The 20,399-nt window shown below is 40.0% G+C and overlaps 1 protein-coding gene and 1 long non-coding RNA gene across 15 annotated transcripts in view; one reads left to right on the top strand and one right to left on the bottom strand.

Annotated features, from left to right (window-relative positions):
- LOC103482112 (rho GTPase-activating protein 23-like) overlaps positions 1–20,399 on the bottom strand; it is a 128,722-nt gene that overhangs the window by 69,605 nt on the left and 38,718 nt on the right. For 4 of the 14 annotated variants that reach the window (XM_008438047.3, XM_008438050.3, XM_008438046.3 and 1 more), the window contains exon 2: positions 7,269–7,460. In XM_008438047.3, coding sequence (XP_008436269.1) covers positions 7,269–7,460 — 192 coding nt within the window. Of the gene's footprint in view, positions 1–7,268; positions 7,461–7,538; positions 7,563–16,213; positions 17,118–20,399 lie in introns of those variants that run through there. The other 10 variants (XM_081600335.1, XM_081600336.1, XM_081600339.1 and 7 more) reach the window with 5 other exon arrangements.
- Positions 1,793–6,523, top strand: LOC103468142 (uncharacterized). Its single transcript, XR_014084992.1, has 2 exons — positions 1,793–2,006; positions 4,844–6,523. It is a non-coding gene; the product is annotated as an uncharacterized LOC103468142 (long non-coding RNA).

Genomic DNA, 20,399 nt, shown 5'->3' with positions numbered 1-20,399 from the left:
GAAGAAAAATACGCATATAAACGGCTTGTAGTCTGGAAAATACGGTAAATGAAAAAACATCTAAATGCTCTCTGGTATTGTTCAGGGGCCCGGACCAAATGTGGAGGCGGGCCGGATCCGGCCCGCAGGCCGTAGTTTGGGGACCACTGATCTAAGTGTTACTTCCCCAACCCAGAAATGAGGCTGCTTAGATAACAACCCCCTTTCCTTAGCAATAGACAAATGAAAAGACCATCTGTGTTAGGCTCCACGCATCCTTGGTGCATAACAATCAAGGATTCATAACTTTAGTAAAATCAAGCCTCTCTTCTCTTTGTTGGGAAAAACCCAGAGATGGTGACAACCTGCTGCTACATCATCTGCTGACCAGAACCTATAAAAGGAAACCATCCACTGACCTGACAGACTCCTTGACTCTGTACTTTTATTCTCATCTTGCAAATTTTTAATACATTTCTTATTTTCTTCTCACCCAGACTTTTGTTAAAGTATTTTTTTCCACAACACTATTACTTCATGGTTTAAGTTTACGACAGGGAGTTTGTAAACATATTTATAAATGGCTTGAGTTTTCCATCTCAATGTCATTACTTTACTGTTAACAAGAATTGCTTGTTGGTCCCGTAAGTCAGGGCAAAATATGTTGTTTTTGTGGGCTATTTTGTCCCAATACTTGAAAATATTTTAGTTTAATAACACTCTTTTATTAACCATGTTAAATAGAGCATGTTGATAGCGATGTTATTTGAGATTGAAGTTGTGTACTAGCAGTGTAATATTAGTGTATATTAAGCATATCCTGTAATTTCAGTGACCTGCGCAGTTCTGTAGACACATTCTGGCTGCATTTGATAAAGTCTGTCATACAACGTATTAATACGCAAAAAAGAGTTGCAATGATCTGTAGATGTCTGTTTAATTTAAATAAAAACTTGTTTCCCTGTCTGATACCGTTTTATTCTTACAAACACTTCTGTATTTAAAATACTTTTTAAAAGGTGTGATATTCTAATAATTAGTGCATACATCTGCAATAGCTTTTCATTTTAAACGTGTAGGATATTCTTCTGAAGGAAGTGATATTCTTGTGTATATAAATTGTTTCAATGCTCCTAAGCTTCCACTTCAGTCCTGTCACTCAAAGAGTGTTATCCGATGATAATATTTAACATTAACAACTCACTATAGTTTTCGGTGTGAAAACTTGATGATAGCATTTTTAGATGCATAGCACTGACAGATAAACATACAGTGTATCACAAAAATTAGTACACCCCTCACATTTCTGCACATATTTAAGTATATCTTTCCACGAGACAACACTGACAAAATGACACTTTGACACAATGAAAAGTAGTCTGTGTGCAGCTTATATAAAATTGTAAATGTATTCTTCCCTCAAAATAGCTCTGTATACAGCCATTAATGGTTCTAGTACAGCTCTTGTTGGGTAAAATTAATCATTTTAACTAATCATTGTTTCATCATTTTATTTGAGTGTTTTATCTACATGTGTTCAGTTACCTTTGACCAGTCATGCTTTAAGGTTCTTTCTGTATCTATAATGTAATTTCCTACTCAAGGGGTCCATCTGTTCTGTTATCTCAGCATTGTTCTACTGAAGAAGGTCATCATAATAAAAGCCATTTCCAAGCAGAGTTGAGCAGAGCTCACCAATCTTTGATCCCGAGCGGGCTAGAGGTTGTGGATCTCTCCCTTTGCAAAGGAAGTCATAAAACCCTCATTTGTCTTGTGTCTGGTTCTATACAGGTCTTGAACTGACTTTAAAAAACCCCAACAACTTGGTGCCGTGACCCGGATCCCAACATACCGACCGTTGGCTGACTGAGGACGACACACCGAAGCCAGTGCACTGCCGGAGTCAACAAGACCCGAACAAAGTCCCGGGGAGTAAATTCTCCGCTGGGCCGGTGAAATAGGTCTCCCTTCGTCTGTCAGCGGCCGATTGACGGGATCCGACCTGACCAAACCGACACACCAATTGAGTGAGTAGAAGCTTTTCATATGAAACAGCCGATACTAAAGAGAAACTTAAATTCTGGGTTAGAGTCCCTAGTTGACGGAGTTCAACTTAAATTCTGGGTTAGAGTCCCTAGTTGACGGCGTTCAACTTAAATTCTGGGTTAGAGTCCCTAGTTGACGGCGTTCAACTTAAATTCTGGGTTAGAGTCCCTAGTTGACGGCGTTCAACTTAAATTCTGGGTTAGAGTCCCTAGTTGACGGCGTTCAACTTAAATTCTGGGTTAGAGTCCCTAGTTGACGGCGTTCAACTTAAATTCTGGGTTAGAGTCCCTAGTTGACGGCGTTCAAACTTAAATTCTGGGTTAGAGTCCCTAGTTGACGGCGTTCAACTTAAATTCTGGGTTAGAGTCCCTAGTTGATGCGTTCAACTTAAATTCTGGGTTAGAGTCCCTAGTTGACGGCGTTCAACTTAAATTCTGGGTTAGAGTCCCTAGTTGACGGCGTTCAACTTAAATTCTGGGTTAGAGTCCCTAGTTGACGGTGTTCAACTTAAATTCTGTTTTTGTATGAATGAGTGAATGAATGGTGTGGAATCAACTGAGGATTTAAAACTCGTTCTGTCCTCGGCATTAGAAGCCTAAGTGAAAGACCGGACTGAGAAATAGTCTCAGCCTAGAAGCCTGTCTTTCAGGGGACAATCGGGGCTCACAGTATAGCAATCCTCTGTTGAGAGTACACACACATAATTTTTGCTGTTGCTGGTTTTTTTGTTGTTTTGAGAGAATCAACACAGAGTATTTGAGCAATATGGGAAATAAACAAGGAAAGGGTTATAAACCACAAGGAGATGAAAAACACATGGTTTTAAAACACCCTAATAGTTTAGAATTCAGAGAAAAATTGATAAAAAATTATCAAATGAAGATGGAGCTAAAAGTTCCCCTTTGGGAAGAATTAGTCGGTCTTTTAAATACAAAAATAACCTATGCCAAAGGAAATAAGAAAATTAAACTAGAAAAAAGAAAAACAATGTGCAGAGACATGGTTGACAGAAGCAAAATTTAGAAGAGAACAAAAGGCACAGAAAATGATCGAAAGGCAAAATCCCTCTTTGTCAGACCAGAGGATAATTAGACACAACCATGTGCCCCTCCCCCTTATGACAATGCTCTTGGTGCTGCGGGAGGAGCTCCAATCCATTCTCCGTCCCCGCAGCCAGATGAATCATTAGCTCAACCTGGTCCCTATGCAGAAGTAACGGACCTTTTAGACAACTTGGCTGAACAGGAGAAAGAGTTCAAGCCACAGAAGAGCACTAAAATGGTCCTTCGCAGTACAGAAAAAAAGTTAAAACAGGAAAAACAATCAGTTCCCGACCTTCCTAGTGATTCTGATGATGTAATGAATGCCTGTCCAATGGTCCAAGTTGCAAATCCTAGAGCAGGAGTACAAGGTGCTCCAGAACATTTATATGTCTTTAGACCATGGACATTGGAAGAAGCTAGACAAGCAGTAGCAGGTGTAACAAATGTAGAAGAGGATGTGGATAGTTTTATAGTAGATATGGAAGGGTTGATTTCTTCTTATAGATTAAATGGACTTGAGCTAGGAGAAGCACTTCATTGTGCTTTGGAAAAACATTGGGGAAGAGGAGAGGTTCATGGAATTATGGCTTTTCTGAAGGAAGAGAAGCTGAGATGTGGTAAAAACTAAAAAAAATAAAAATAAAAAAATACATTCTCCTCGAGAACAATGTTTAATGTATTGTGTCATAATTAGAGTATAACACCAACTTGGTGAAATGATCCTTTGGCTGCATATCTGGAGGGGTCAGCGGTCAGAGTAAGGTACCGACCTGGACATTATCCAGCCTCATATCTCTCTTAGGCCTTGAGAGGAGGGCTGCCCGCTGACTTCACAGTCTGCAGCACTGAGATCAACAAGTTTAGAGAAATCCATTGTTCTCTGGTGAGACGTGACTCAGACAAAGGTAACGAGACTACGGATTTTAATGTTTCATGTTTATGTGTATATGGATGGTCTCTATCATGTCGCTAATAAACCTGTTTTGCCCAGGTCCCTTTTCAAAGCAGCGGTTGTTGTGACCCATGGTCCCTGCCGTGTGTCAACAGGGGGGATGATATCATTAATTCGAAAATATTTTACAACTTATGGTCTAGAAAAGTACTTAAAGGGTTTCTGTAAATCATGCCCCACCTGTATAAAACATAATCCACAAGGATATGTGCGTCCCAAAAGAGGAGTTTTCCCTAAACCCTCCTACCCTTTTCAAACAATGCACATGGATTTTATTGAATTAACACAAAGTGGACCATACAAATATTGCTTGGTTATTGTAGAAATTGTTCCATCAAAGCATAATGATGCACTAACAGTAGCTAAAGCTATTTGCAAAACTATTATCCCACAACATGGCATTCCAGAAACAATCTACAGTGACAATGGACCACATTTTGTGAACCAAATCATCAGTCAGATGGCTCAACATTTAGGCATAACCTTGAAGAACCATTGTGCCTATCACCCCCAAAGTGCAGGCTTGGTTGAAAGAACAAATGGAACTATAAAGAGCAGATTAAGAAAATGTATGGAAGAAACAGGAAGACCATGGCCTGTATGTTTGGATTTAGTAAAATTGTATATGAGAATAACTTCCAACATAGATGGGTTAACACCTTTTGAAATCATTCATGGCAGATCTTACAGATTACCTCTTTTTGGAAAAGATTTGGACAAAGCTGATGAAGAACAGACATTGGCTGATTACATGATAAAAATGTTAAACGACAAAGAACTGTTAAAAGCAAATTTACTGCCGTCTGATTCTATTCCTTCACAGGAGGATCCACAAATCAAACCAGGAGACTGGGTCTACATAAAGGTTATCAAAAGAAAGAACTGGGCCAGTCCTCGATGGGAAGGACCCTACCAGGTTCTGTTGATGACACCAACAGCTGTTAAGATCGCAGAAAGACCTTCCTGGATTCACCTGAGCCACTGTAAGCTGCAGAGAGTGCTGGAGCCTTAAGGGTGAGATCAAAGTCCAAAGTCTGATTACAAAGGGGTTACACTGTATAGAGGTGTTTCGTCTCAACTTCAGTGAAGAAAGGACTCTCACCCCTTAGAACAGGTGCCTCCAGTGTCCCTGTAACCTAGCAACAATGGGAGCCTTCATTGGGTGGGTTCTCTGTTGTGCTGTGGTCTCTGTGTGCTACACTCTACAACTCCACCATGATGACTTCACTACTTGGTTGCAAAACCTAGATGAACACCAGGATGGCGGTGGTAACCTGTGGGTAGCCTACCTACATTACCTAGCACAAAATTCCACCGGAGAGGCAGGGTGCTACGTTTGTTCCAGACTTCCACTTAGCTCACACCAGCCTACTCTGACCTATGAACCAATGACAGCAGAGGAAGCGGAGTGTTTCCAGAGTCGATCTTTAGGGGGTAAGAACACTGCCCTCAGATACTCATCTACTAATCCCTCTGATATTGTTGAAGTTCACTCCGCCCAGTGTGACAGATTTCCTGCAGTCCTGAAGTGGGAGGGAAACACAGCTCCCCGTACTTTTTGGACTGAACGCCGACCCGATATGAAACATCCTTGCTGCTGGACTCAAGGATCGGTTGTTAGCGGTACAAAACTCGGTAACACCTCCTCCTGCAGCAACACCTTCCTGATGTCACGTATCGGTCCGAGTAATATCGCCGTGCCTCGATTCTCGACTCCTGGAGCAATGTGGCTCTGTGGTCATAAACTATATGACTTTCTACCAGGAGAATTTCAGGGTCGCTGTGCACCTGTGTGGGTGTCAGACGGAACCACTATCATCAGTCGTCGACCAGCTTCATCATCGGGTAAACGGAAACGTGAAGTATTGAACTTTAAGCCTCATGACTCAGTCTGGGGGACTGACGTTCCTCCAGAACACAAACACTGGACTGATGGACAAAAGGTTACTCTTGCTTTGTTTCCATGGATAGGTGTGGCAAAGAACATTCTGCGTTTGGAAACGCTCTCTTACAGATTTCATGCATTTGTGAACATCACAATGGACATTGTTAAAGGACAACAGAAGGAATTGGCAGCCATTAGGACAATGGTACTGCAAAACAGAATGGTATTAGATATGCTGACAGCCTCTCAAGGTGGAGTTTGTACGTTAATTGGTAAAACTTGTTGTATTTAGGAAATAAAATGTTGAACAGGGGGGAATGTTGGGTAAAATTAATCATTTTAACTAATCATTGTTTCATCATTTTATTTGAGTGTTTTATCTACATGTGTTCAGTTACCTTTGACCAGTCATGCTTTAAGGTTCTTTCTGTATCTATAATGTAATTTCCTACTCAAGGGGTCCATCTGTTCTGTTATCTCAGCATTGTTCTACTGAAGAAGGTCATCATAATAAAAGCCATTTCCAAGCAGAGTTGAGCAGAGCTCACCAATCTTTGATCCCGAGCGGGTTAGAGGTTGTGGATCTCTCCCTTTGCAAAGGAAGTCATAAAACCCTCATTTGTCTTGTGTCTGGTTCTATACAGGTCTTGAACTGACTTTAAAAAACCCCAACAGCTCTCATTCTCTCATACTTGTCATTGAAAGTTCCAATATGGCAAAGAACTCTGAGGACCTGAAAGAGAAATTGTTGTGCTACATGAAGATGGCCAAGGCTACAAGAGGATAGCTAACTGCCTGAGTGAGACACTGATATTTTCTCTAGTCGCTCATCAACTTATTCACATGTAATTTTAATTGCATATCTTATTTAAGGGAAACAGTAATTGTGAAATTGTGTATTTTTCATACTAACAGAATGTCAAAGTTTTGTGCACATTGGAAATGGAGCTACTAAAAAAACGACTAACAAATGAGGTAAAAAAAATACAAGTAGCAAAACCAACAAATGAGCAATAAACACAAAGTCTATTTTTCTCTTAGGTTTACTGCAAAAGCTAAATTTAACTAACTTCTCATATGCCTTTTTTAAAAGGCGTATAACTTGAGGGGAGAGACATGAAAAAGATACGCCCCCTAGGGGAGGCATAGCAGAAAATAATTGAATGACACTGAAATTACAAATGATGAATATTTCAATAATGACTTTGATGGAACTGGTATTTAGCTGGTTTATTAAAATGTGGAGGAACCTTTCACTTGGTCATACATGAGCTAAAACTGAATGCTGAAACAAGACTATGAAGTTAACTACATTTACATCTCTATGAGGTATCAAAACAATTGTAACTACGCAGACTGCTACCTTGAGGCTTTGGAGGGCTGACTCTGGTGGGTACACAATGAAGTGGCGCAAAGTGAAGCCGAAACCTTGTGAGTCCTTCTGGAGAACGATGGTCCGTGGGCCTTGCTGAGACATGACTGCCACTTCAGTTGATGGCAGCTGGTTGCTTCTGTTTTTGTCCGATGACACAATCCTATCATTCTGGCCTTTAGTCTACAAAATAGAAACCAGAACAAAAATAAAACATGTTACTTCCTACTCATTCTTAAACAAACACTGAAAAGCTGTTACCATGTGAACGTTAGAACTTTCACGAGACCCAAGTTCTGTGGAACTGTGGATTCAGTCACAGCTTAAAAATGTAACAGAAATGTGACTAGCTGGAAGTGGGTGGGTTCTCATCATTCACTTCTGACTCTGCCCAGATATGACTAGCGCAGAAATCCACCCAACGCAGGAATTGTTACTTCCTCCCTGCACAGAGGACCATCAAACTCGCCCATAATCCCATTTACTACATCCACCCAAATGAGTGGGGAGTTACAAACTCACTCTATAAATAAAAATCCTGGAACAACAGGAACTATCTGAACTCAAGGACACAAATGTGGAAAATACTGAGAACAATGGTGAAAGAAGTTATTAGATGACATTGATGCATTGAGAATTATTCTATTTCTGATTGACATTTTCTTTAACTGTGTAATATTTTTGTGCTGTATTTGTTTTTGCCGCTTGTCCAGGACTCTTGAAAAAGTGTTTTTTTAACCTGGCAAAACAAAGGTTAAGTAAGAAAAAAACAATTGCTGTTTGGAGTTTTAGTTGAAGGTCACTTGCATAGTGATTGTTATAAACTTTGTTGCTTTAACTGTAAAGTTAGTATATTAAGTTAATAAACTGCATCCTGATTAAAATAGAATAGTTTGACTTTTCTTTGGTCTGGGTTCCCAGCTTACTAACAATATGAAATTGACCTAAAAATTACTCTGTCAAAGTTTGACCCCCTCCTTGTCTTCAAATATTGCACTGATTAAAGATGACAGAACTAACGTATAACTTTTAAAAATGTCTTCATTTAATACAGGGACAATGCATATTAGTAGCATTTCTGTGGATAAGAAGTCCAATGATTTTTCACCTGCAGTTCCTAGACAGATGGTAAAAGACATGAATAAAAGTATTCCCTATTTAAACCAGAAAAGGATTATTTTAGTTTATTTGTAATATTAGAAATTGTGGAGAACACACTATTTAGATCAATATTATACAGCCCAGAAATGGAATCAGAATTAGAATTAGAATAACTACGTTCTTAGAATCCAGAAATACTTAACAGGAACAGTCACTACTTAATTACTTTTATATTACTACTTTTTAGAAACTGTAACTACTCACTTTACACCAGAAAAGGATTTAGATGAGTCATTTTGCTTTTTTTTTTCTTCTTCTTTCCTTTGGTTTGTTATTTTGTTTGTATTTCCTTTTAACTCATGTGAAGCACTTTGAATTGCCTTGTTGCTGAAAATGTGCTATATAAATAAAATTACCTTACCTAAAAATGCGTAATTATATGAACAAAATAGCAAATAAAATACACTGATTAAAATAGATTAGTACCCTGTCCATACAACCTTTGTTCTGTTTCTGTAGCAATACATGAGATCAAATAGAACTTGCTGACATGCTTGATATTTTTCAAACAAAAATGTGAAATTAGTAACAGTATAAAATTATAACGTTTGTTGTCATATCACTATTGACATATTGCCTTACCCCTGACATATACATTTGATGATTATTCAAAATCTTTGTTATGGTCCCTTGTTTGGATTTAGTTTGTTATTTTCTCTTCTTTCATTTCATTTCTTTCTTGTTTTTCCTCATTTGCTGCCATTTTAGTTATTTTTAATGTTCAGTTGAGACACATTTGTTTGTGTTTTGTGATTTGCTTATTTAGGCCCAAGCAGTGAAGCGCTGCAAAGGCCTTTTGTGATTGCAGTATTTCTTATTATTTTTCGGACAAAGTACACGGCTTTTAGGAGGCTTTAACATATTCAAAAACTCACCAATCTTCACCAAAAATTTCCCCCCCAACTAAAGTTTTTGGATTCTAGTGGAACAGCAAGTGGGCGAAGCCAAACTACTCTACAGTGACCCCTAATGTGAGGTAAGACAAACCATAGGTCGTAGAGATCTGAAATTCAGTACTTGGGTAGATCTCCCCCAAGTCAAGAAAACAAAGTCTCTTGGATGTACCTCCTAAAATGTACAGGGAGGTGGCCATTTTGGGTCAAAGGGCAAATTTGGGCGATTTTTCACTCACCTCGAACTTTAAAGAACTCCTCCTTGGGATTAAGACCTATCGGTTTCATTTTTGGTCTGGATGCAGTTAAAATAACGGGGTTTTCATATATATACAGGGATCATGGCCGAGCGGTGAACTTGGCATACTCGCCAAAGCAAACAAAACGGTAGAACTTTCAAACAAAAAGGTAAATTGGCACCAAACTTGGTATGAGTGATCCTGGTTGGATGCCTGACGATCCTATGTCATCATAGTATGACGTCATATAAGCAATCCCTGCCCCTCAGAACAGAAAGTGACTTTTTTTTCTTTGAAAGCTCCATCTCTGACACCCTTTATCTAATCAAGATAATCTTGTGTTAGAAGACAGATAACTAGTTGGTCTCACTTGCTTTAAAGTGCAGTTACACTGTTGCCATACTTTTGGCTCTAAATTCCACTTATTTGAGTCGAGCTTCACCAAACTCACTGATCGATCACCAAACTCACTGATCGATCCTTGTCCACCCGAATGTAAATGCAGTCCAATATTTGGTGGGCGTGGTCAAATTTCTTCACAGCACCCCCTAGAATCTTTAAAAAGAAAAAAAATCATCCCAGAACCATGCTTTGACCAACAATAATGAAATTCATTATTGAATTTCATTATTCAATAATAATGAAATTCTTGACAGAAGGTAAAAAAAAAGTCCCTGAGAGCCAAGGTCTACACCCATAAGAAAGTCGGCAATTTTTGATCAGAGTCGCCATTTTATCTGTTACACATATTGTATCTGAACAAACTCATCTTACAGCTTTTGAGATCCATGCTTCAAAATGAGTAGGCAGTCTTGAGGCATTGAAGGTCAAAAGTTATCAGAGGATTTTTCATACATCAAAAGCATGTGGGCGTGGCCAAGCCTAAAATCTGACCATTCGTCATGAAACATTAAGATGGAATAACTTCCCCTCATAAGCTTCCAGCCCCATCAAACTTTCTTTGTCATTGTGATGGAGACCAGGGGTTCCATCCCATGTTGATTATTGATATTATGTTATTTATTTTCAGTTCAAATGTGTTTTGTATCAGTTCTTTATTTCAGTTACTTTGACATTTGGTGAACATTCTTTTTGGGCAGGGAGACTGGCCATCTTTCCTGTTCAGAGAATGTGGGGGGGGGGGATGTCAGTTTGTTTTGATTTAGATTAGTCAATTTGAGTTAATTGAGTTCTTGCCTTTCTGGGTGTGTCTCAGCAAGGTGGAGCAGAGAGGGAGACAAATGCTCCTGGAACATACCAGCTTCCATTAAGAGGGGTAACACTCTGAGGATTTATTTTGTTACCTTTACTTTTTGATTGACCTTAGAATAGTTTAGTTTTAATAATTTGCATGCATGTAAATATTTGTTGGATCATTTATTGTTGTTAGGTTTGTGTAAATAGTGTTTGTTTGTCCTTTTTTGATCACCCCTTCACCTGGTGTAAGTGGAACTTGCCTCAGGTATAAGTGTAAGCTGCTGTGTTTCACTAAGTGTGGTTGTTGATGAGGATGGTGGTGTAACTTGGAGCTCCGAAATAAAAACACCTCAAAGACATATTGTCGCCTCACTTCCTCCTTACCAAAGCAGAGCCTCCACCGGTCAAAGTGACAGTCATCACAGACCAGAGCTTATCACATTCACATGGTCAATTTGTGACATCACCTTAGCCCTGCCCCCTTTCAACAGGAAGTCACCCGTTTTCTCACTATTTTTCTCCTTTTTCCTCTGTGTTCATGTAGATTTTAACCTGTGTTTAATGAAATAGAACAACATGATGGTAAATCGTTCTGTAACCACTGGCTGCTGGCAGGAACACGTGAGCGTGGCTGAATGGAAAATTCTTATCCTGTTCGCATACGGTTGTCTAAATCATACATGTTAACCTCTAAGGAGCCTAACAGCATTATATTGTAAATTGACTCCATTGCGCCCCCTAGGCTAACCCAACAGCTAAATCACCTTAATGCACCAGTCGATCTGCAGTAGATTTTTTGTGCATCATCAGGGAGCACTGCTGGAGAAATCAGTCTGTATCTCTCCCTAATTTTTTTTTCATGTTTTTGTGAGAATCATGCACATGGGAGGGCCCAACAGGGTGTGAGAGGGGTCATTTTAAATTGTATATTTGCATTAAATTTATCTATCAATAATATTGCAATAATTCCTACATAAATGTTCCTAGAGTGACTGAATTTAATAGAATTTATTTGCATTGCACCCTTGGCCTGCTAGCAGACAGTTTCACCACGTTAGTGCTAACTCAATTACATTCCAATTCTAAAATGCTTCATTTCAAAAAGAAATGAAATTACATCACATATAAAAACCATAAAATGTTATTTGTATCATGGTGAGGCCACTGGGTGTCACTGGGAACCTAATTGCATGTAGAAAAAGCTGAAAGTTTATTGACCGCTTATCGGTGTAGCTTTTTGAATCAGTAATGTTGACTTTTTTTTTTTTTTTTTAGAATTATGCAAAGAACTGATGGACACTCTCTTTTCTTTGGAGCAATAAATGGGCAAACTCCAAAACATCTTTCCTCACGTTAAATAAAACAGTAAGCCAGGGCATTAACAATATTATTCTGTCTACGCATCAGGGACATCAGCTAAAACATGTTGAGTTTAGTTGATACATTGCTCCACTATCACAAAGTACACACTGATGAGGTGTTCAACTATGTTTGGTGCACTGACTGTTCAACTTTGCTTACTTAAACCATACCAGAGCATTGAAACATGCATAAAATATAAATATATGTAAATAAGTACAACATAAATCAGAGCAGGGCTGCAAAGTGGCGCAGTTGGTAGAGCTGTTGCCTTGCAGCAAGAAGGTTCTGGGTTCAATTCCAGGTCTTTCTGCATGGAGTTTGCATGTTTTCCCTGTGCATGGTGGGTTTTCTCCGGGTGCTCCAGTTTCCTCCCACAGTCCAAAAACATGACTGTCAGGTTGATTGATCTCTCCAAATTGCCCCTAGGTGTGAGTGTGTGTGTGCATGGTTGTGTGTCCTGTGTGTCTCTGTGTTGCCTTGCGACAGACTGGTGACCTGTCCAGGGTGACCCCGCCTCTCGCCCAGAACGTTAGCTGGAGATGGGCACCAGCAACCCTCCTGACCCCACTGAGGGACAAGGGTGCAAGAAAATGGATGGATGGATAAATCAGAGCAGACAGAGGAGGTTATAACCACATTTAAAAAAATCAACCCTGTTATAAGATCAGGCTGCAGATAAAAACACCTCAAAATTTTGACAGTCCAACAGTCACAACAAAAAAGATACCACCACTACCAACAACAGCAGCAATAAGAACAGCTGCAACAGCATATCCACACCAGGAACTATACAATTCAGTTTTATTTATATAGTATCAATTCACAATACATGTCTCAAGGAAATTTACAAAACAAAAAAAGTCAATTAAATCATACAGACAGAATCACAGTCAAATATATCCATTCCATTTGATCCTTGTCATCAAACAGTGTACTTAAGTTCAAAATTGGTGAAAGAAAGTTTTTGAAGGAAACCCAGTTACTTGCATGGAGTTACTGATCTGCAACATTCACTCCTTAAAGAGCATATTGCAACAACAGTGGACAGTTTCTTGCATTGCGTTGTTGACTTTGGAGCAATCTTTCATATTGAGAATGCATATAGCGACAGTGGAAAGGAAAAACCAGAGGCGGCCCTAGCCTGTTTGGTGCTCTAGGCGAACCACTCCCCCATGCACACCACACTAGTGGGGGAAGTTGTTAGGCGGGAGGATGGAGGGGGCAAAGGGAGAATGTGCTGTAGTGGGATTGTGCATTAGGTGCAGTGATAACATTCATATCCCATTCAGTGATAGGGGTTGAGGTGGGGAGGGGGTCTCTGCCGCCCATCATAAGATGCCGCCCTGGGTGGTTGCCCATGCCACCCATATCAGAAACCACCACTGGACAAAACTCTCTGTTAACAGAAAAAAACCTCCAGCAGAACCAGAACATGGCTCAGTGGGACTGGATACCTGCCACAACCAATGGGGGTTTGGTTATGGCAGGGGCGCTGCCAGAAATCTTGGGACACCTGACAAAAAATTTGTTTGGACCCCCTGCGTAGCTGCTGTTACAATTTTTTAAGTCTATTTGACCCATAATTTTAAAGGCTTGCATCTGCCTTGCTTTCTTTGGTTCAATACTGATTAGCACAATATTTACTGCTCATGAATTTAACATCCAACAGTCCACATCCAGTATGCAAGTAGGTTGCTTACATTTTTTCTATTAGTTTTAGATACTGAAATCTCTCTCCATGAAAAACAGGCAAAGGCAAAGTGCAACTACACATAAAGCAACCAAGCCTTCTAAAAATGCTATGTAGTTGCATTTTATTCAAGCTGCAGTACATAACTGTAATAAAAAAATGTTTTCTCCATATTTGTTAAAGCTGTCACCATGTAGCAGTTATGAGACAGATAATCTGTGGAAACAATCAATCTCCTCCATCTCCTTCCTGAATTACTATTACTGGTTAAAGTAATGCACCGTTCTGACCAAAACAACCAATCAGAACTAGCAGGAAGCTCTTAGTGCTGTCAATTAGCCTCATTCACTCACTGCTAAATGTGCTAATAGTGGAGAAACAACTTATCATTACAAGAAACCGTTTATCTGCCGTCATTGGTAGCTATGCTAACTAAACTGAGCATTCACAGTTTGAATCTGCACAGCTCTGTGCTATGCTAGCTGCAGCACAGCTCTGTGCTATGCTAGCTGCAGCACAGCTCTGTGCTATGCTAGCTGCAGCACAGCTCTGTGCTATGCTAGCTGCAGCACAGCACAAATCGAGGGGGAGGAAGGATGAGTGAGATTGTGATTGACAGCACTAAAACTCTCCTGCCACTGACTGGTTGTTTCTAGCACTGGGAGAAAGCAGAGGAAATAGATTTTTCACAGATTACCTCTCATACCATACTGTCACAACATAATGACAGTTTTAACAAATATGTGGAAAAAATATTTATATAAAAGTGACATGCTGCAACTTTAATTTCACTCAGGAGAGGACGGGTCAGGAGGGACGTGGGTTAGAGTTTCTGCTCACTCACTAATTTGTTAAGTGGTAAAAGGCACAGGGAACAAGTTAAATATATGAATATGTTGGTAATTTTTTTCCTTAATTCATTAAATGCTAGTGGAATGGAGGCAAACAATAGTTTGTAGCTAAGCTAACTATGCTAAATGGTTGATAATCTCACACAGTCTACTCACCTCTCGGAGAAAAAACTGGGTTATAAATTAACACTCTTGCCTTTTTCTCTCCCTCTCTCTATTTTGTTTTTGAAAACCTGATTTTATAACTTTTATTAACAGCATAGTAACAGCCACAGTCGCCGCTGTATTCAGCTGCAGCTTCTACTGACTGTAGCTGCATACGTCACCGTGAAGCGCTCCAAGCAGGAACGAACCATTTAATGCAGATAGGGAGTTCAGGGCAAAAACGGATGTGTCTTTTTTAGGGTAACATAAATTTTTTACTGCTAAATACAATCTTTGAAAATACAATATGATTAATTTTGTATTTGACAAGACCCGGATTTTTTTTTAATTTTATGTCTATGAACAAAATACAAATAATTAAATTGTGGAGGGCCCCCTGCTGGTCAGGGCCCCTAGAAAAGCCATCACTTTTCACCCCTTTACCGCGCCCCTGGTCCTAATGACAACTGCTACATAAAAAATGTCACCACCGACTAAAACAACATCTTCAATAGCAAGTGGAATACCACCAGCAACAACAGCAGCTGCAACATCTATAGCAAAATCACAGCCAGCAACAACACACAGACATTAGTGACACCATAACCATGAATAACACCAGCAACAACAGAAGCAGCAACACTACCACTAATAACAAAAAGAGAAGTTATTTGATGACATAAGAGCTGTGCATGGTCGAGCCGAAGTGCCAAAATCAGCTTTCATTGTCGCAGCTGTGTGACAAAAATCATGTCATTTTGTTTTCAGCCTTATGTTCTCCACCCCTTCTTATCACAACTCCCCTGGTGAACGTTTCTCCCCCTCTCCATTGTGTGACTGGTCTGAATTGCGTGGGTGTGTTCATTTATGCGGAAAAAGCCCCAACTGCACAACTTCCAGAAGCCGTTTTTTCTACCACAGAGAAACTTGGGTAGTTTTGAGACACAATTGTCCAAACCTGTGAGGAAGCATGTACTGATACATTAAACATCCCATGCTGCTTGTGATCCGATGCATCTGGAGAAGGACTCAACACTTTGAATTTTTTTTTCTAGTAACATGGAGTAAGATGAGATTTTGGAGCTCATCAATCATTATTTCCTCCTACTCTCAACATGTGAACATGTCTATCATGTGTATCCTCTCTGCCATGATTGCAGTGTTTACTGTACTCTTGTGAACCACACATCACAAAACACCATGCTGTACACTGCAGCAGGAGGGATTCCAAAGGACCTGGGCTCGGTAAGTCAGGTCTGTGTAAAAATTACCATCCAAAAACCACAAGACCACGTGAATGCATGTCAACAATTCGACTTTGGCCCGACCATGCCAAGACCTAAATAGTATCTCTATTTGCCAGAATTTATCAGTATTGAATGTTAGCAAATTCTTTTACCGAAGACAAATGATGGTGATTTTTGATCCTGGAACCAGTTCTTCTTGTTGGTGTTACTGCTGTTGGACGAAGTGATGTGTGATTGGACACCCCCCTCAGAACTGCTAGCCAAATGCAGCAGGGTTCAGCGTTACTACAGTCCACCCCAACAGAACAGTGAAATTTCCACTTGTGGCCTGGTGGGGCTGGAGCAACACCCGATCCCCTCAGCATAGCACCTGCGCATTCATCTGAATATAAGATCTGTGCGGTCAACAATCTATAAGCGATATCAGAAAATACAAAGTTTCAGATTCTATAGCTGACACAACTCGTCACCTTTGCAAGTCCTTCCCAGAATCCCAGTGGTCTTATACTCTAGGTAAATTGAACACATAATAGTCTGCTCTCTCTTCTATTTAGTCTTTGTATCCAGTGTTGCAAAATTTTAGATAGTTTTAGTACTAAGGTGTACCCAATCCAAATAAAGGAAGAACAAGTTCCTTTTGTCCAGCTTGGTCTTCATGAGACTGTCCTCTGTCCTTCTTAGGTTGTCTTTGTCCTTGCAGATCTCTGTGTTTGAAAGCAAAATGAAACCTTTTCACTTCTGTTATTCAGATTCATTGTGATAATAACCAGGTTGTCTCTTTTCACAGGTTCCCAGCCAGGTGACTTTGTGGCAGCATTAGCTCAGTCTTTTCTGATTCAAGTCTTCCTTTTTAAAAAATCTTGCTGTCAAATAGTCCCACAGTTAGAAAGGACCAGTTCGTTCCTGGAAACTTGATTGTTCAATTTCAGTTCCAAACAAGTTGAATTCCTGTCATGAACCAGCTACGTTCAAAATTAGTTTTGTTGTCAATCCAGATAGTGTAACTAAAAAAATGGTGTTCCAGAGATTTAGAGGATCCGTCTCCATGCTGCCACTACAGCTCTGGCAATGGCTCACTATCTTTATAGCATCTATGTTTAGTTCTCCTCTGTGCGTGCATCTCTCTCTCATCTCTCTCTCATCTCTCTCTCTCCCTCCCCTAGGGTGTATTTGATGACATCCTCACACACACGCTCTCTTGCACATTCCTCTCATCCTGTGCAGTCACTGTCTAAGCCATCAGTGGCAGTAATCTCTCTCTGCATTGGGCCCTCCTGTCACCTTCTTTTAGACTCACAACCTGTTTGCTGAAGGTATGGGTATTTGGGATATGCATACATGCAAAATGGATGATAATTATATAAATAGTAAGCTGATAATTTGTTCCTAGAGAGGAAAGGCTTAATAAGAAAAAATAATGCAACAAATACATTGTTCCAGATTTAAAAGGTTATTTTCAGAATTTCAAATTGTTCTGTCAGTTATCAAAATGCATGCTGTAGATCTGTGTCCTATTTTTCACTCCATCTGACATAGTAAGGTCTAAAAATAAAATGGAATCACTTCAAATGTGTATCGCTGTATCCAAATGCCCATGAAGGAGTCCCAATAAAGTCTTAAGGTATAAAGAATAATAAAGATTGGGTCTTCAATATTCCCAGAATCATAACTAAATCTAATTAATTTAGCTTAAACTTGTTGGCAAAGACAACCTAACTTTTTCTGTAAAGTAGCATGACCTTCTAGTTCAACAAACCTAAATCAAATGGGAGAATTGCATTCAGTGTGTCATCAAGTTATCCAAAGTCCTGCCAACAACATGATTATTTGACTCAGGTGCATTGAAGCAGAGACAAATCTAAAAGTTGCAGGACACTAGCCCTGAGAATTTAAATTGAATAGCCCTGCCATAGAGCTTAACCTACATTGGGTCACAAAGTCATTAGTTCCAGGAGGGAAGCCTACACATTCCTTTCCCTGGCAACATTCTTCATTCTATTCCTACATTAGAATTATTTGTAGGCCTGAACGTATATATTGTCCCTGCAGTGAGTTCTGGGTATTCCTTGGGGTCTCCTCCAAGTAGGACAACCTAAAACCCTTCAAAGGGAGATTACCAGGAGGGTATCCTGTCCAAACCGGCTGAACTGTTTCCTTTCCATGTGGAGAAGCATAGGCTCCTTGCCTTGTCTCCAAGGTTGAGTTTGGCCAATCTATAAGCTCACTGTGGCCACTTGGACCTACCATATTAATCCATGGGAGTTCACACTCATCCTGCCCCCTTACACTCAGTGAATTGCTGTAGTGCACAATGAATGTGTTAGCCTGAAGAAGCCAACAGAACCAATCATCTGTGAAAAGCAAAGTTGAGATCCAGAAGTTCACCGACTACTTGAATAATTCAAACACACTCTCCAGTCCCCCAACTTAAAAATGAAGGCCATCATCCCAACCTTCCAAATGAACTGTTGTCCCAGTCTTCCATGTAACATAGAGAAATCATGTCAACTAAAACAGCTTCACAATATCCACAGCATTCATCACTTTAGGCCAAATGCCACCCAGGCCTGCTGTCTTTATTATCTGGGAGGACAGATTTGGCTCCAGGGTGACCTAGCCTCCCTAATTTGAACAAGATTAGTCTCTTTTGTGTTCAGTCATTTAAAGAAAACATTCAAACTAGAGATGTACAAAACTTATCCACAGTGCAATAAGTCCAGTAGTAAAATGCCGCATTTTCACAAAGTATGGCATTTTACCAGTTCCAGTATGTCTTTGCAGTGCACAAAGAAAGATCCATAGAGACATGTATGAGAGATTGGTTTACAAAAACTTGACTAGCCTGCACAGAGGTCTGATTGTACCTCAAAAGAACAAAACTGTTGGGATTTGAGTTTTAGATCTGTGTCTCTGTGAGTCCCTGTGCTGTCCTGTCTCTTCCCCCTTGATTGCTCCCAGCTGTGTCTAGTTCCTTGATTACTCCCTGTCTATTTAAACCCACCTGTGTTCTTTGTCTCTTGTCGGGTCCACGTCGTGTCTATCGTCTTATGTCAGTTTGTCTCTAGTCCTCGTGTAGTAATTGCTACTGGTGTTGAGCCCTGGTTTCTGCTCTGCTGTGCTGCCTGCCTTCTGGATTGATTAATTTTGTTCCTGTGGTCTTTATTAAATTCACTTTTTCACTACACCTGCCTGGGTCCCAGTGTTTTGCCTCACCTCCACCACCTCAGATCATGACAAAAACTGGAATGAATTAGTGGAGAAACTGAGTCAGCTCCTCTTGCCCATCACCAGTGCACTTCTGGAGAAATCCTTAGACATTAAAATTAACTTATTGGCCTCATAAAAAGCCTTCCCAGAAGAGATGAAGCAACTACATTGGGCAAGGGTGGCCCAACCTCATAAGGATTGAGAATGAAATGTCACTGAAGTTGATGTGTGAAGAATTATGAGATTATTATCATGGGTGATTATTTGTCTCTTCTTCTCCACTGAACTGATTCTGAACAACCACAGATCTTCAAATGCTTGTGAAAATGAACTTTTTACTTACCTTAGCTTCCTGTCCTCTGAGTGTTTCTGTACTGTATTTTCTGCACTATAAGGCGCACCTTCAATGAATGGCCTATTTTAAAACTTTTTTCATATATAAGGCGCATAGAATAGACACTTCAGTTTGGGTTGTCAATTTGTTCCGTACTCTATTATTACACATCTACATTTGTAAAGAAGTTGTCCCCGAGTACTTCATATAGTAGGCAGCCCCAGTCATTGTTTCACTCACGGTGTTGATGTTGCGAAATTATTGTGCCCAACTGCTTTCTGGGTAACACAGACCAACCGACCGCCGCAGTCTCTGTCTCTTCCCCCTCCACTCCCCCCATGGCTTTAAATGTATTATCAAACTTTATTAACAAACCAGCGTTCTGACAACTATCCCAGCATGCACCGCGCGCTTCTTCTTCTACGGGCGAAAATGAAGTCGGCGGCTGCTTACTGTAGTTGCTAGACCTGTTGTGGCTCCATATTGGTCCATATATAAGGCGCACCGGATTATAAGGTGCACTGTCTGCTTTTGAGGAAATTGAAGGTTTTTAGGAGCGCCTTATAGTGCGGAAAATACGGTACTCATAATTAAGCTAATGCTATGGCACGCTGATTCTGCATATGTTGGTTGAAAACTGTAAATGATTTTTTTTTAAAGTGTTTGATTTATTCTTTGTAAATATCTGTTTGAAGTCAATGTGGATGTTTGACCTTTTATCCTCAGACCGAATTTTTAACTGTTTGTGCTTCTTACTTACATGCATGCCTGTTTGAAAGACATGATGTCTCCATCTC

Source organism: Poecilia reticulata, chromosome 19 (genome assembly GCF_904066995.2).
Source record: "Poecilia reticulata chromosome 19, P_reticulata-male-v2, whole genome shotgun sequence".
NCBI classification, from domain to species: Eukaryota; Metazoa; Chordata; class Actinopteri; order Cyprinodontiformes; family Poeciliidae; genus Poecilia; species Poecilia reticulata.
Note: the sequence above shows the minus strand (reverse complement) of the source record. Positions and strands in the feature narration are given on the sequence as shown.